Below are 14,740 nucleotides of genomic sequence, written 5' to 3' on the forward strand. Positions count from 1 at the left end.
CCCTTAGCTGAGGTCTTTTTTATTTTCAGGAGATCCAGAGATGGGCTTCAAAGGGGCTTCTGAAGACGGGTGACTTTCTTGAAGACAAGGCAGATTTTTTTTAGTGTTTTCTCTCCCGCCCTGGTCTTTATTGGAGGTTGTGAGGACAGAGAAGCCTCTGGGCGGGGAGTAGCGGAAGGAGTTGAGCCGATCTCCATCGCGAAAGGCTTGGATGCCGAAAGGGTCTTGTCCCAGAACAATTTAAGCCTCTGCTCCCTAGCTTTAAGTGCAGGCTTTGTGAGATTTTTACAATGCCTGCAGGATCAGGGCTGATGACCTGGCCCACACAAAAAAGGCAGTGTTCATGACCATCCAAAAAAGGAAGTTTACGGGTACACAAAACACACCTTCTAAATGGACCGGATGGGGACATAAACCAGTAGGCTGGAAAGAATTCAAGGACTCACAAAAAACGAGGAAAGAAGCCAGTAATAGCAAGTCATGGTCGGGATGAATCAGAAGACGGAAGTCATTAATCAGTCTGGGTCAGAAACAATAAATCCTAATAATTCAAAGGGTATTCAAAAGAATCCAAAGTAGTATTGAGTAGTCCAAATAAGCCAGATAAGCCAAAGGAATAGTCAAAAACCAGTCCGTAGTCAAGTGAAACACTAAGTCCAGTGCGCTAGAAAGTGCAGGAAGCAAACCAGTCCAAATCAAAACACAATAGAGTAAATCCGTAATCCGTACGATGATCAAAATTCAAAGAGGGGCAACCAGAGGGACAGCAAAACCGTAATCCAACCAGTCCGAGTTACAATTTTTTTTTTAAAAGATGAAACAGCAAAGCTCTAAGCCGAGAAGCTCCTAACACCTAAGCGGTAAAATGGAACTGAAGGCTGAGGCGGGCGCAGCATGCGCGATAGGGGCAACCCTTAATATTGTTACTTTTGCAGAAAAAGCTCTGGAATATTCCGAGAAACCCTGTGCCAGCACAGACTGTAACCCACATGTGTGAATTCACAGAGGCCACGAAGAAGAAGTAATCTTACAACATACCCACTCTTCTCACAGGAAAGCACTCAAAAGAACTTCATGAGAGTAATTACTAGTGGAGATTTAGAAGAGGTAGCTGTATTAGTCTGTGCTGGCACATCAGGCCAAAAAATAAGAAGAAAGAATTATAGCACCTTAAAGACTAACTGCTATATTTTAATGTGAGTTTTAGTGAACAAGCCCACTTCCTTAGACAGTGTTCACGAAAGCTCACATTAAAATGTAACAGTTAGCCTTTAAGGTTCCATAATGTTTTTGTCTTTTTTGTTTGTTTGCTTGCTTGCTTATTTGTTTGTTTTGGTCTGATACACTACTGGAGAGAAAATGTTCCCCATACTGTCATGTTCAGTAGCCTCACCTGTTAGAAAGCTGCTTTATACGGAGTCTCACATTTGGTTCCTCTAGCCCAGTGGCTCTCAACCTTGGGTAACTCAGGTGTTCTTGCATTGCTATTCCCAGAAGCCTTCACCACCAGCCATGCTGGCTAGTTGCAGTCCAAGAACACTTGGATTGACGAAGATTGGGAACCACTGCTCTAGCCTGATATGGCTGACACTGTCTATTATGATCTCTGAGGTTTGAGGCCTATGTTTTCCAGTCCTACCCGGAAGTGCTAGAGATTGCAAAGCATATACTCTACAACATAGAACTATGGCCTTTTTAACTCCTCCTGCAACTCAGAGAACAAGCTGGAAGATAAATCTTCACTTCCATCACAGGGTATTTTACAATTATGAGACATGGCTTTCCCTGACTTACTAAAGTCAGAGAAACTCTCTCCTATTCATCCACCATCACCTCTATGACAAAAAAGGGCCACTAACTGGTGAATAAAGCAATGGCAGTTAAACATCCAGGCAGCTCCAAACAGGCATTATTCCACAGAAACAGGGATGGGAAACTTTTGGTGCTCCAGATGTTTGAAGTATGCAGTGCTGTAACACTAGACATGTTACCTGGGATTTGAGGGAGATCAAATCCAAAGCATCTGGAGAACCAAAGTTTCTTCACATCTGGTTTATAAGGTATCCAAAGTCCTTTAAACTTTACTGAAACAATAGCTCTTCTTGCTGTAAATGAGAAGCCTCTAGTCAGTGCTCTGTCCAAGGTCCTGACTGTCAATGCCTAATTCTAGCCCAAATCCAGATGTTGCTAACACTTTACTTTGCTCAAGCTTCCCTCTGCTTCATCTACCATAATATACTTTGAAGATGTCCAGTCACCATCCATGATGAGGCATTATAACAACTGCTTGCTGCCATGAGAATTCAGAGCTTAGCAGTGGAGGACTTGGCACACACTCTCCACCCTCTTTCAGATGTAACACACACAAAATACAGACAGTTCAGATCTATTAATGTGTGTGTAATTTCATAAGCTGGTAAAATATGTCCCTTGCCAAAGAATAGGGCTATAGAGAGAGATCTGCAGCTTTCAGAGCCTTGCCTCTTTTTGACACAGTGTACCAAAAGACCGAAAAGGATTAATTTAGTAGAAAGAACCAGGGGAGACAACTATTGGTCACAATAGTACAGAACTTCCTTTTGCATAAATTTCCATGGGAGTACCCATATTAATCCTCTGGACCAAAATCAAGGATTTTGGGGTCACCTTAGAGATTAAGTTTAATTTGATAGGTTTTTTTTGGACTATAGCCTACTACTTCCAGTGTACCTGAAGAAATGGCCTACATTTCACAGAATATTATGCATAACAACATTTGCTAGTTTTTAAGATAGTACAAGACTCTTTGTTGGTTGTATTATTTTTGAATAGAAGTTTTTAAAATTTAAAAACAGGTTATTACATTAATATACATTTAAAAAACAAATCATTTTTAAAATGACAATCACTGGACTAATACACAAAGGTTGTATACAGTATTTATGTTTCAATCAACAAATATTTACTTTGTTCTATTCTATGCAGCTCCTCACAATCTAAAATAAACTCCTCATGAAGTTCTACTTAACTTTTTTCTGTAATGAAGAATATTGTAAAGAAGTAGTCTTTTTTGTTTTGTGTTTTTAAACACTGTATATAAGCAGCTGCTTTTCTGCATCTTTCCTCTATCATTTTTGGTAGCACAATTCCAAAAATGATATTTCTCTTGTTCTCTTTACTGGGTGGATCTTTTGTCTTCCCCAAACTGTTATGTTTAGTGGCACTAATTTTAGGCATAAAATTATTTGTTAGGCAATTATTTTACAATTTTATTGTGAAATAATTCTACTCAGAAATTTTGTGCAAATTATGGAAGGCAAGAAAAGCTCCTGAAAAAGCCTCTCTCTCTCTCTCTCTCTCTCTCTCTCTCTCTCTCTCTCTCTCTCTCTCACACACACACACACACACACACACACACACACACACACACACACACACACACACACACACACACACACACACAGAGAGAGAGAGAGAGAGAGAGAGAGAGAGAGAGAGAGAGAGAGAGAGAGAGAGTAAAGGTGCAATTAGATAGGATTTTGTCCCAAGCTTTGCTCTACTTTGGGGATGGGATGGTTCATTCTTTTTTCCAGTGACCACATGACAGGCAGTCACAAACCAGCCTCTCTCTTAGCCATATTTACCTGCACCAAAGCAGATGGCTGGTTTTCTCTTTGCTTAAGCCACTTCACATGTTAACTAGTTAGTAGGACATTTAAAGCTTTCTCCTGCTTCCCTACAGAGGAGGAACAGAACAAGATGCAAAAGTGAATTTTTAATTTTTTGTATCCAGCACTGGACTGGTTGATTGGCAAGCCACACAGAACTAACAGCTGCAACAACAACAGTTTGCAGTTTCTTCTGGCCAATCCAGCCCAATTCAATTTGGCAATTAAGTTGCACCCTGAGTGTGCTTATTAGCACTTTCAGAGCCGACAGTGCTGACTATTTTGTTCAGAGAAAGACCTTGATATGCAGCAGAGTTTCTAAAGCCCATTGCTTTATCAATACCCTCTGAGTTAAATGACACCAGGAACATTCTAAAGTACTATTTGCTCTATATGTTGCATACATTTCTTACCAAGGTACTGTAAATTTAAAATCGTCACATTCTGAAGGTTTCCTACAACACAATACAGAAATATAATTATATACAAGTATAATAACAATTTTTAAAAACGGTGTCTGACAATGATTTATTTTGATGAGAGGTAACTATTTTATTAATGTAAACTATTTTTATCCTACCTTACTTGAAAATGTTTAAGATAAGTAACAATTTGTTAGTGAACTTGCTCTATCAGTCTGCTAGAATGGACCATCTTGGTGGCCTTCAACCTACCCAAAGTCTGAAGTCCCAGTGAGCCTAAACCCTACCATACTGCAATCTATTCAAAACAAAGGGATTATAATCCCATTAAGCACAATCAAGTACATGTTGCCCTAGGACAGGCCTTGTTACAGAGACGTGTGATTAATATTGAAGTCCACTGGACAATCAGCCTGATAAAATATCTCAGGCAGAGAGCATGGTGGTTGGAAAGATGACCAGTCAGAACCCCTATTTTGTGCTGAACACTCAGACTAAGGAATACATGAGCACCTAGTCAGAGAGATGAAATTTTGCACAGAACATAGAACTTTTCCTTCTCATTCTTCTATATCAACCAATTGTTCATGAAGAGATATGATGGCTAGAGTGGGGATAAATCTTCACTCATATTATCCAATTAGGGTTCTGTGATTCATGTCAGATCAGTGTATTTTTCCAGGATCACATCGTGAGTAGCAGATCTTTTCTTACTTACTAATGAGATAACCACTCAGGATCAGAATATATAAACTTCGATTGCAACTCAAGCTTCAAGAGCCATCTTGGTTAAATGACAGAGGAGCCAAATGCATGGTAAGACCTATATGGTAAGACCTGAAATTACAATGTCCTTATTTACAGCTGTCTCTCTGCTAACCCACTGTTGTCCTAATACAGTGGTGCCCCGCATAGCAACGATAATCCGTTCCGGATAAATCGTCGCTATCCGGAAACGTCGCTATACGGGGCAAAAAACCCCATAGGAACGCATTAAACCCTAAGCCGAAATCCTCCATAGGCCCACCATTTTCGCCGCCTCGGTAAGCGAGGAATCGGCGCAAAAACGCTGCGGGTGGCCATTTTGTTGACCCGGCGGCCATTTTGGAACAGCTGATCAGCTGTTCTAAAACATCGCAATGCGAAGATTGGTAAGCAAAATGCTTACTGATCATCGCAATGCAGTGTTTTCCCTATTTAAACATTGCAATGTGATCGCTTTTGCGATCACAAAATCCGCATCGCTATGCGGCTTCGTCATTAAACGGGGCGCTCGTTATGCGAGGCACCACTGTAGTTGTACAAAAAGGTATCATCTGAAGCATTTAAAAAATATTAAACAAGCCAGTATTATTATGTTACACAGCATTTTCCCATCCTTTGCACAGGAATACATATATCCTTGACGCAATGAAGGGAAATGAAGGATATATTTGTATAAGTTATCTAAAATAGTGTAGACTAGTATTAGAGAGCTGGACTAGGATTAGGGAGATCCAGATGCATGTTTTAACTGAGCTGTGATCTTCAGCCACCACTACAGGGTAGACGGCTATTAATTGCTTTGAATTCCTTCAAAGAAAACAGGATGACTGCATTATATTGGATGCACAAATATAGTCAACATAACAGCAAGAGCCTCATGGCGCAGTGGTTAAACCGCTGTACTGCAGCTAAAACTGCTCACGACCTGGGGTTCAAATCCCAGGTAGCCGGCTCAAGGTTGACTCAGCCTTCCATCCTTCCGAGGTCGGTAAAATGAGTACCCAGCTTGCTGGGGGGGCAATGTGTAGCCTGTATAATTAAAATTATAAACCGCCCGGAGAGTGCTTGTAGCGCTATGCGGCGGTATATAAGTCCAATAAATAAATAAATAAATAAATAAATAAATAAATAAATAATAGCTGTCTACCCTGTAGTGGTGGCTGAAGATCACAGCTCATAACATGCTGGCTCTCCATCTGCAGAATGACTGAAGTAGTAGGTGGAGTTTTTGTACGATGAGTAGGTACTGTATTTTTTGCACCATAAGACTCACTTTTTTCCCACAAAACAGGGGTGTGGAAAGTCTGTGCGTCTTATGGAGCTAAGAAAACAGATTATATTTTCCTGTTTTCTTCTCCTAAAAAATTGGTGCGTCTTATGGAAAGGTGCGTCTTATGGAGCGAAAAATACGGTAAGTTTACAAGGATCTCCCATCACATATCGTTGATTCAGACATCACGATAAATTATGGTTTATTTATTTTAACTGAGTTTATGCTACTCAGAGTTCATATCCTAACTTACTAGACAAAAATGCAACTTAGACAACCATGTTCAGTTTTACCTGCTCAGTATCACTCAGCCAGATCCATTTGCTTCTTTTTTTTGCGATTCTAATTTTTTTATTATTTTCAATGGGGGCAGAATTATGGGAAGGGAATTTAGGGTTAAGGGGGTGGGTATGGATAGGGAAAGGGTAAAATTCCAGAGAGTGAAATAGTACATTAACATCAATTTGTACAATTATACTAAAAAAGAGAGATAAATGTTTCTTTCATGAGCAAAGTGGTTGAAAGGGTGGTCGCCGACCAGCTTCAGGCCCACTTGGAGGGAACAGATGGCCTGGATCTGTTTCAGTTGGGTTTCAGGCCGTGCCACGGTACAGAGATGGCATTGGTCGCCCTGTATGATGACCTGTTGAGGGAAGCCGACAGGCCTTCTTGGCGGTGGCTTCTCGGCAGTGGCTCCTCGCCTCTGGAATAACCTTCCTCCGGCGATTTGTGTGCCCCCATGCTGGGCACTTTTAAGAGTCAACTAAAAACATGGATGTACATTCAGGCCTTCCCTCCTGTCAATACTTAATTCTTCCTTTATTCTTTCTTTCTTTATTATCTGTTTTATTATTGTATGTGTTATGGATTGTTTGTAAAGTCTCTGTGTTTTATTGTATATACGTTTATTGGAAGCCACCCAGAGTGGTCGAACAGACCAGATGGGCGGGATACAAATCAAATCAAATCAAATCAAATCAAATCAATCAATCAATCAATAATAAATAAATCCTTTTCATACACACTACCACCTTCATTTTAGCCATGTTGGCTTTTTCAGTTCTTTGTTATTTGGAGCTGTCTTTTGTCTGTTTCTTGGTTGATCAGCTATGCTTTAAAAGTATTTTCTGCCATGATTCTGAATCACTATATCTATAGTGATTTTCATACATTGTGTTACGGTTATCTGCATATACTTTGTTTTCACTTTGGGTGGCTGATAAAGCAGAGGGCAGCTCAAACCGTGGTAAGCAGAACCAGCCAGTCACAATATGCATGGGCAATTGACCATGTCTTCAAAGTAGAGGGTGGAAGAGTCTATACATTAAACAGAAAAGCAGTCCTTTGCATTCCCATTTGTCCCCTACATCAACAACCAATTGCACAGAGAGAGCAAACTGGAGTATGCAAGTGAACTATAAGCTCATGTGTTAAAAACAAACATTTTTGGAGGGAGGGAAGGCATGTATGTGACACACCAAGAGCACTCTTCTGAATTTGTGGCTGAAATCCTGTTTCCCTGTTGTGTAAATGACATAACTTTTGGAAGTGGATTGCCGTAAGTAAAGAAATCTCTACTAACAGTATCTACTGCATACTAAGTCACACAACTCAGAGTGCAAAAGATAAGTTTTGTCATGTGTGCAACTGGGCAACAGGGTTTCAGCTAATATTTCTCAGCTACACAGAAAGGATGTGAGGCATGCAAATAAACAAGTAAATGTGATTGTTTTAACATTTATTTCAAATTCTATAGTTAAATTCTATAAAGAAGAATAAGGGGAAATGAACTTGCCCTAAAACATGCAGTACTTTCCCTGGAGGGCAACCAACTCTTAAGTGAGTGAGCTAAGGAAAAAAAGTCACATTTAGAACATATAGATGCACTTATAATAATAAAAAATACCTCCTCAAAGTAAGTTGCAAAGTAATATTTTAGTCTCCTAATGGGTTACATAACACAAATCTAAAATCCTCACTGCAGAACAAAACCAGCATTGGAACTAAAGATTTAAAATGTATTCAAATATGGAAACAAATCTTTATTGTTACCTTTTCTCTTCATGAAGCATACTCCATTTTTCTTCTCCTTGGTATTCAGCTACCCTAAGGTCCATCAAAATTCATCTTGCAGCATTGCAACATTACCAAAACAAGGTTGTATGTGTTTGTATTGAAGAACTGAACTTACATATATTTGGCGTTTTAAAAAATTTAGATGGGACATTTGCAAATACTTTGCAATGGCTAGGAAAAGCAGATTTATACATTTCTCAAAAGCTTTAATATCTATATAAAATTTTACTCATCTTTCACACAGAAATTGTACAAAAATATTCTCTCAAATTAATTATTCTCTTGTGAAAAACCAAATTATTTCACTTCAGGGGTGTACTTTCTGCATCAGATCTCAAGTTGTAACTTTCTCCTGATACGAAAACTTTATTACTGTGTTTCCCCCAAATAAGACACACTCATAATAATTTTTGCTCTAAAAAACGTATTAGGGCTTATTTTCAGGGGATTTTTTTTCATGTACAGCAATTTACATTTGCTCAAATACAGTCATGTCATCTTCTGGTTGCTGCATAATGGTGGAGGGTGGGGTTTCACTTAATTGGGGCTTATTTTTGAGGTAGGGCTTATATTATGAGCATCCTGAAAAATCATACTGCGGCTTATTTTCAGGTTAAATCTTATTTTCAGGAAAACAGGGTAACAACACCATCAGATATATCATGACATATACAGTCTAATTATTAAATCTATAGTTTTATCCTCTATTTCCTAACCTTTTAAAACTGTACCATATTGTGGTACCTATATCAGCTCTAGACCTCCATGTAGACAAAGGCAAAATGCAGCACAGGGTAGTAATTATTAGCTATCCTTCATTTAGACACTAGACACTCTGAAAATCTTCTCTAGAGGTCTACATAGCCCTGTGGATTAAGTTTTCAGGCAGCTTTGATGGTTGTGCAGGGGTGTGGTGAAGTTGAAATGGCCAGCTCTACCTTCAGCATCAAGTTGGATTTAGGCCAAAGAAACTTGAAGTAATTTACATCAAATATAAATTGTGAGTAAGTATGCTTTTTCTCGACTTGCTTTTCTCCACGGATTATCTCTTAGTATCTACCCAGCTTAAATGATAACAAGGGCCATTTGGAAGTATAGTAGCCATAGATTAAGTCTATGCTTTCACTCTCTGACTCTACTTCCTCCTGTGTGTATCTCAGGGATCTGTCTCTCCTTTTCCATTGTTGACTCTCCAAAGAATAGCCATGTTATTGCTGTTTGCCCGTGTATACTCCAAGGGCACATGTCTCCCTAGTTAGAATTACAGTTTAAGCTTTTCTATATTGAATTTAAATTTTTAAATAAAGGTTAGTTGTTGGTTTTAAATGTTTCTACATGCTGGTAGTGTAGTGGATAGAATGCCGGACTAGCACTCTGGCGAACACGTTTTTAATCCTCATTTGACCATGGAAACTGACTGGGGGAGTGGAACTGGTAAAACCACTCCTTAAATAATCTCATTTACCTTGAAAACCCCATTAGAGTCACCATAAATTGGTTCCAACTTGACAGCACATAACAACAACGTGCTTTACCAGGGGATTAACAGCCCAATCATCTGTTGTTGTTATGTGCCATTAAGTCACCTTCAAGTTATGGAGATCTTCTGAATAAGTGATCTCTAAAATATCCTGTCCTCAACAACATTACCCAGCACTTTTAAACTCAAGGCTTCCGTTATGGAATCTATTTATCTCATATTTGACCTTCCTTTTTCCTGCTGTTTTCAGTTTTTTCTAGTATTATTGCCTTTTTCACTGGGTCTTGCATGAGTGTGACTCAAACTAGCTTTTATTAGTATTGAACAGAAGAAAGCAATAGCAAACCACTGCTGAACCTTTCTTACCTTGAAAACCCTGACCATATGTCAATGCACCATTTACCGTATTTTTCCGTGTATAAGATGCCCCCCACTTTTCTAACCCAAAATTAAGATACCTAAGTTGGGCTTAGCAAGTATAGGGGGAAAGGGATCAAAGCACTGCAGGATCGCTTTGATCCCTGCTTTCTCCCCTCGTGCTAAGCCCCATGGGGCTTAGCAAAAGGAGGGGGAAAGGGATCAAAGCTATCCCATGACTGCATGATCATTTTGATCCCTTCCCCCTTATACAGCCATGGGATTGCTTTGAGCCTTTCCCTCTCCTTATACTAAGCCCCATTGGACTTAGTAAGCAGAGGGGAAAGCAAGGATCAAAGTCATCCTGTAGCACTTTGATCCCTGATTTCCTTTTGCTAAGGCTTAGCAAGTGGAGGGAAAAACAGGGATCAAAGCCCTGCAGGATCACTTTGATCCCTGCTTTCCCCTCCACTTGTTTCTCTCTCTCCTCAGCTTACTTCCATGTATAAGATGACCCTCAATTTAGTCTAAAGATTTTAGACAAAAGCATAGTCTTATACATGGAAAAATACGGTACTCTGCTATTGAGAAAACTTTTAATCGTTGTTTCTCTCACAACACTTTCCCCCATAACCAATGACAAATATACTCATGCAGTCATATGCTCATCAGCACCATCAGCACCACCACCACCACCACTTTAGAACTGCAGAGTTCAAAGGGACTCTATGGATCATCAAATCCAGCCCAATCTTAGAGGTATAGTTGGGACTCAAACTGCCCACTTCTGGCTCCACAGCTAGATACCAAAATGCTGAGCTATCCAGCAGAACTATTACTGGATAATGTTTTGTCAAACATGGCTCCCCATATACTTATCACTATATTTAATTGTCATTGATTTTTTTTTCAGGAAAGCATACCTTGAATTTTAAATCACATGTTTTTCCAGATAAAGAAGGATGAAGTTCAACAGTCATAATGCCCTGGGATAGTCTTCTGTATAGAAATTACCACCCAGAAAAAGTAGTTATTATCATTTTCACATGCTTTGAAATTAATATAATACAGCCATCATTTGTTTTCATTATTCATGTCTGTTCTTCCCATTTCATATTACTATAATGTCTTGACACTTAGTAGAGGACATAATTCTGTGAAAAGTACTGTAAATATTGCCTATTGGATAGGAAAATGGTCAGGGCTATTGATATAATGGCTCCACTTCCATGGAGTGCAGTCAAATTATCTCCTTGGTTTACAAGGGAGCTGTGGATGATGACTAGAGCAATTATGATGGAAAATTCATAGCAGATCTGGTCAAACATGGTCTAGAGCCTATTGGAAAGCCTACTCTGTATGAGTGGTGGCACCAAAGAAGCTATTCTTCTCTGCCACCATTGTGTCTTCACAGAGCTGTCCAGCAGAGCTCTTTCGGGTGGGCAAGGGCCTGTTGCACAGGTGTGCACAAGAGAGGGCTATTGACTACTTCATGCCCTGCTATGAAGTGTTTGCCTTTTGCAAACACTTCACAGGTACTTTGCAAACAAAGTCACTCGGATCTGCTCTGCCTTAGATGCTGTAGCTGATGCAGGTTTTGTTGATATAACTTTTGCTCCACCCATCCTTTACGAATGGATAAATTTAATTTTGTGCTATCTAAGGATGTGGACAGGATCTCTGGAGATGTGAAATCCACCACGTGTGCTAGAGCTTTGCCCTTCCTAGCTTAAAAAGCAGCCAGAGGGGGACTAGTTGAGTTGGTTAGGGGAGTAATGAATATCTCCTTGCAAGCAAGGCATTGTACCAGAATGCCTAAAGGAAGCAGTAGTAAGACCTTTGTTTAGAAAGTCTTCCTTGAATCTCATTATAAACTAATTTCCAATATTTCATTTTGGACAAATTTTGGGAGTGTGTGGCGGTGTCTCAGGGCCAAAGGTTCCTGGATGAAGCAGATTTTCTAGAGCCATTTCAGTCTGGCTTCAGGACTGGTCATGGGGCAGAAACACCTTTGGTTGACTTGGTGGATGACCAAAAGGAACTGGATGGTGAAATGTGTCCCTGTTGTTTTTGTTGAATCTCCCTGTGGCTTTCAATAGCATCAACCACGGTATTCTTCTGGGGTACCTTTTTAGGATGAGTCTTTGAGGTACTATTTTGGTTCTCATGCTTCCTGGATGGCTGAACTCAGAAGGTGGCTTTGAGGGAATTGTTGCTTGAGTGACACCCGATCACAGTGATGGCAAACCTATGGCATGTGTGCCACAGCTGGCACACTGAGCCCTCTCTGTGAGCATGTGAGCCATAAGTCACTGGATCACTACCCCCAGCAGCCAAACCTGAGAAGGCAGCTACAGCTGCAGTGTTAGCACCCTGACAGGCGGCAGGCTAGGATCCAGAGCAGGTGGCACTGGCAGGGTTGGGCATGATTGGAGGTGGATCTGGAGTGGGGTCTGGAGACACCTCCTTGCCCGGGATTCCCACTTCTGCCACCACTTCTGCTTTCGCCTCTGCCACATCTGCCACTGCCCACTGGGTTGGTTTTTTTGTTTGTTTTTTGGGGGGTGTTTTTTGCAGTTTGGGCACTCAGGCTCAAACAAGTTCACCACCACTGCCCTATCATTTAGCTTGTAGTGTCTTCCAGGGTTCAGTCCTGTCCCCTATGTCCCCAAACTTGGGCCTCCAGATGTTCTTGGACTTCAACTCCCAGAAATCCTGGTGAAGTAGTGGTGAAGGCTTCTGGGAGTTGTAGTGCAAGAATATCTGGAGGTCCTAGACTGAGGACCATTGCCCTATGCTATTCAACATCTACATGAAACTGCTGGGAGAAGTTATCTGGAATTTTGGGATTCTGTGCCATCTGTATGTTGATGTCACCCAACTCTATCTCTCCTTTCCAGCTGATTCCAGTTGTTCTATGCCTAGACCAGTGCCTGCTGTCAATAATGGAATGGATGAGGACCATCAAACTGAAACTTAATCCAAACAAGACAGAGGTGCTCCTGGTCAGTCAAAAGGCAAATCAGGGATAAGGATCCAGCCTAATTTAATGACAGAATTATTCTGATATTTTAGTTGTATTTTGCTATTTTTATGTATGTATGTATGTATGTATGTATGTATGTATGTATGTATGTATGTATGTATGTATGTATGTATGTATGTATGTATGTATGTATGTATGTATGTATGTATGTATGTACGTATGTATGTACGTATGTACGTACAGTGGTGCCTCGCTTAGCGATCGCTCCGTTGAGCGATGAATTCGCATAGCGAGGGGGTCCGGACCATCACTGGAGCGTTCGCTCAGCGATGGCCCCTATGCCGTTTTTTCGCTGTGCGACGATCGCTAAGTGATTCGCTTAGCGATTTTCGCACAACGAAGCGGGGGAGAACAGCTGATCGGCGATTCCAAAATGGCCGCTGCAACTTTTCGCACTGCGCCCTCGCTTTGCGAGGGCGTGAAAATGGCCACCCCTATGGAGAAGCTTCGCTCAACGGTAAGTTTAGGGCCCATTGGAACGCATTAAACCAAGTTTAATTCGTTTTAATGGGTTTTTTTGTTCCGTTGAGCGATGTTTCTCATATGCGAGGCACCACTGTATGTATGTATGTATGTATGTATGTATGTATGTATGTATGTATGTATGTATGTATGTATGTATGTATGTATGCATTTATTTATTTATTTATTTATTTATTTATTTATTTATTCGATTTTTACCCCGCCCCTCTAGACAATGTCTACTCATCTAATGCTGTTCACTGCCTGGGATTTTTTTTCTGATGTAGCAGTGTTACATTATCATTCTGAGCCAGTAAGGGAAAGGTTAAGACTTAATATTCCATTCTCTATTGTTCACTTTGATTAAAAAAAAAATCAAAAAGCCTGATATGTTCAGTTCTCTCACAGTGGCTGAAATTCAGCAGTAAATTGCAACTCAAGTGGGGCTATTGAAACAGTGTGGATTTGTTGAGTCAAATGCTCTGTAAGTCCCACTGATTCAATGGGCGTATTCTAGTTGTGATGTACAACTGGGTTTCGGCCACTGAGTCAAAGGACAATCCACACAGGGTTATATAATAAAAAGTAGCATTATGTTCCTTATCTGCACTTGAGAGCTAAATAATGTACACCACTAATAGCATGGTCCTGTGATCTTCTATGTTTAACCATCATTACATGCAGTGTACTTACAGTGGCAAGAAAATTAAACTCACATCAGTATGATGCAGAAAGCCCTAAATTTGGATACACTTTCCTTGTGACTTTCTCTCATTCCCTTATTTGGAAGGCTGTGCCATCCATGCTGTCATCAGTCAGGTCAGCAGTGACTTGTCTGTATGGATGCATGCCTCTACTTTCTTTGTTCCACATGTACACCTCACTTCCCAGCTTGTGCTGGTGCAAATGACTCTGTATCATGGAGGAACATGTAATTTTGACTTGACTGCACATAACAACAACAGCACTAGATAGTGTCATTTCAAGAAACTCCGTTCTACAAGACTTCTATAAAGCCCTAAAAAGTTTCGATCCAAGGTATCTCAAGGAACATCTCCTTTTATGGGCCTCCCTTTCTGAGTGTTAAGATCAGGAGAGGCCTTTTTCTTAGTCCCACCACTTTCACAGGTGCATTTGTTGAGGACATAGGAGAGGCCCTTCTCTGTGGCTGCTCCCAGACTCTAGAACTCCCTCCCATGGGAGGCCAGACTGGCC

At 40.5% G+C, this 14,740-nt stretch overlaps 1 protein-coding gene across 1 annotated transcript in view; it reads right to left on the reverse strand.

The window, feature by feature from the left end:
* CATSPERE (catsper channel auxiliary subunit epsilon) overlaps positions 1 to 14,740 on the reverse strand; it is a 171,240-nt gene that overhangs the window by 19,749 nt on the left and 136,751 nt on the right. The window contains exons 13-15 of the mRNA XM_078383093.1: positions 10,941 to 11,016; positions 7,900 to 7,952; positions 4,061 to 4,102 (exon numbers count right to left, since the gene is read on the reverse strand). Coding sequence (XP_078239219.1) covers positions 4,061 to 4,102; positions 7,900 to 7,952; positions 10,941 to 11,016 — 171 coding nt within the window. The remainder of the gene's footprint in view (positions 1 to 4,060; positions 4,103 to 7,899; positions 7,953 to 10,940; positions 11,017 to 14,740) is intronic.

The sequence above is a fragment of the Pogona vitticeps genome, chromosome 1 (assembly GCF_051106095.1).
Source record: "Pogona vitticeps strain Pit_001003342236 chromosome 1, PviZW2.1, whole genome shotgun sequence".
Taxonomy (NCBI): domain Eukaryota; kingdom Metazoa; phylum Chordata; class Lepidosauria; order Squamata; family Agamidae; genus Pogona; species Pogona vitticeps.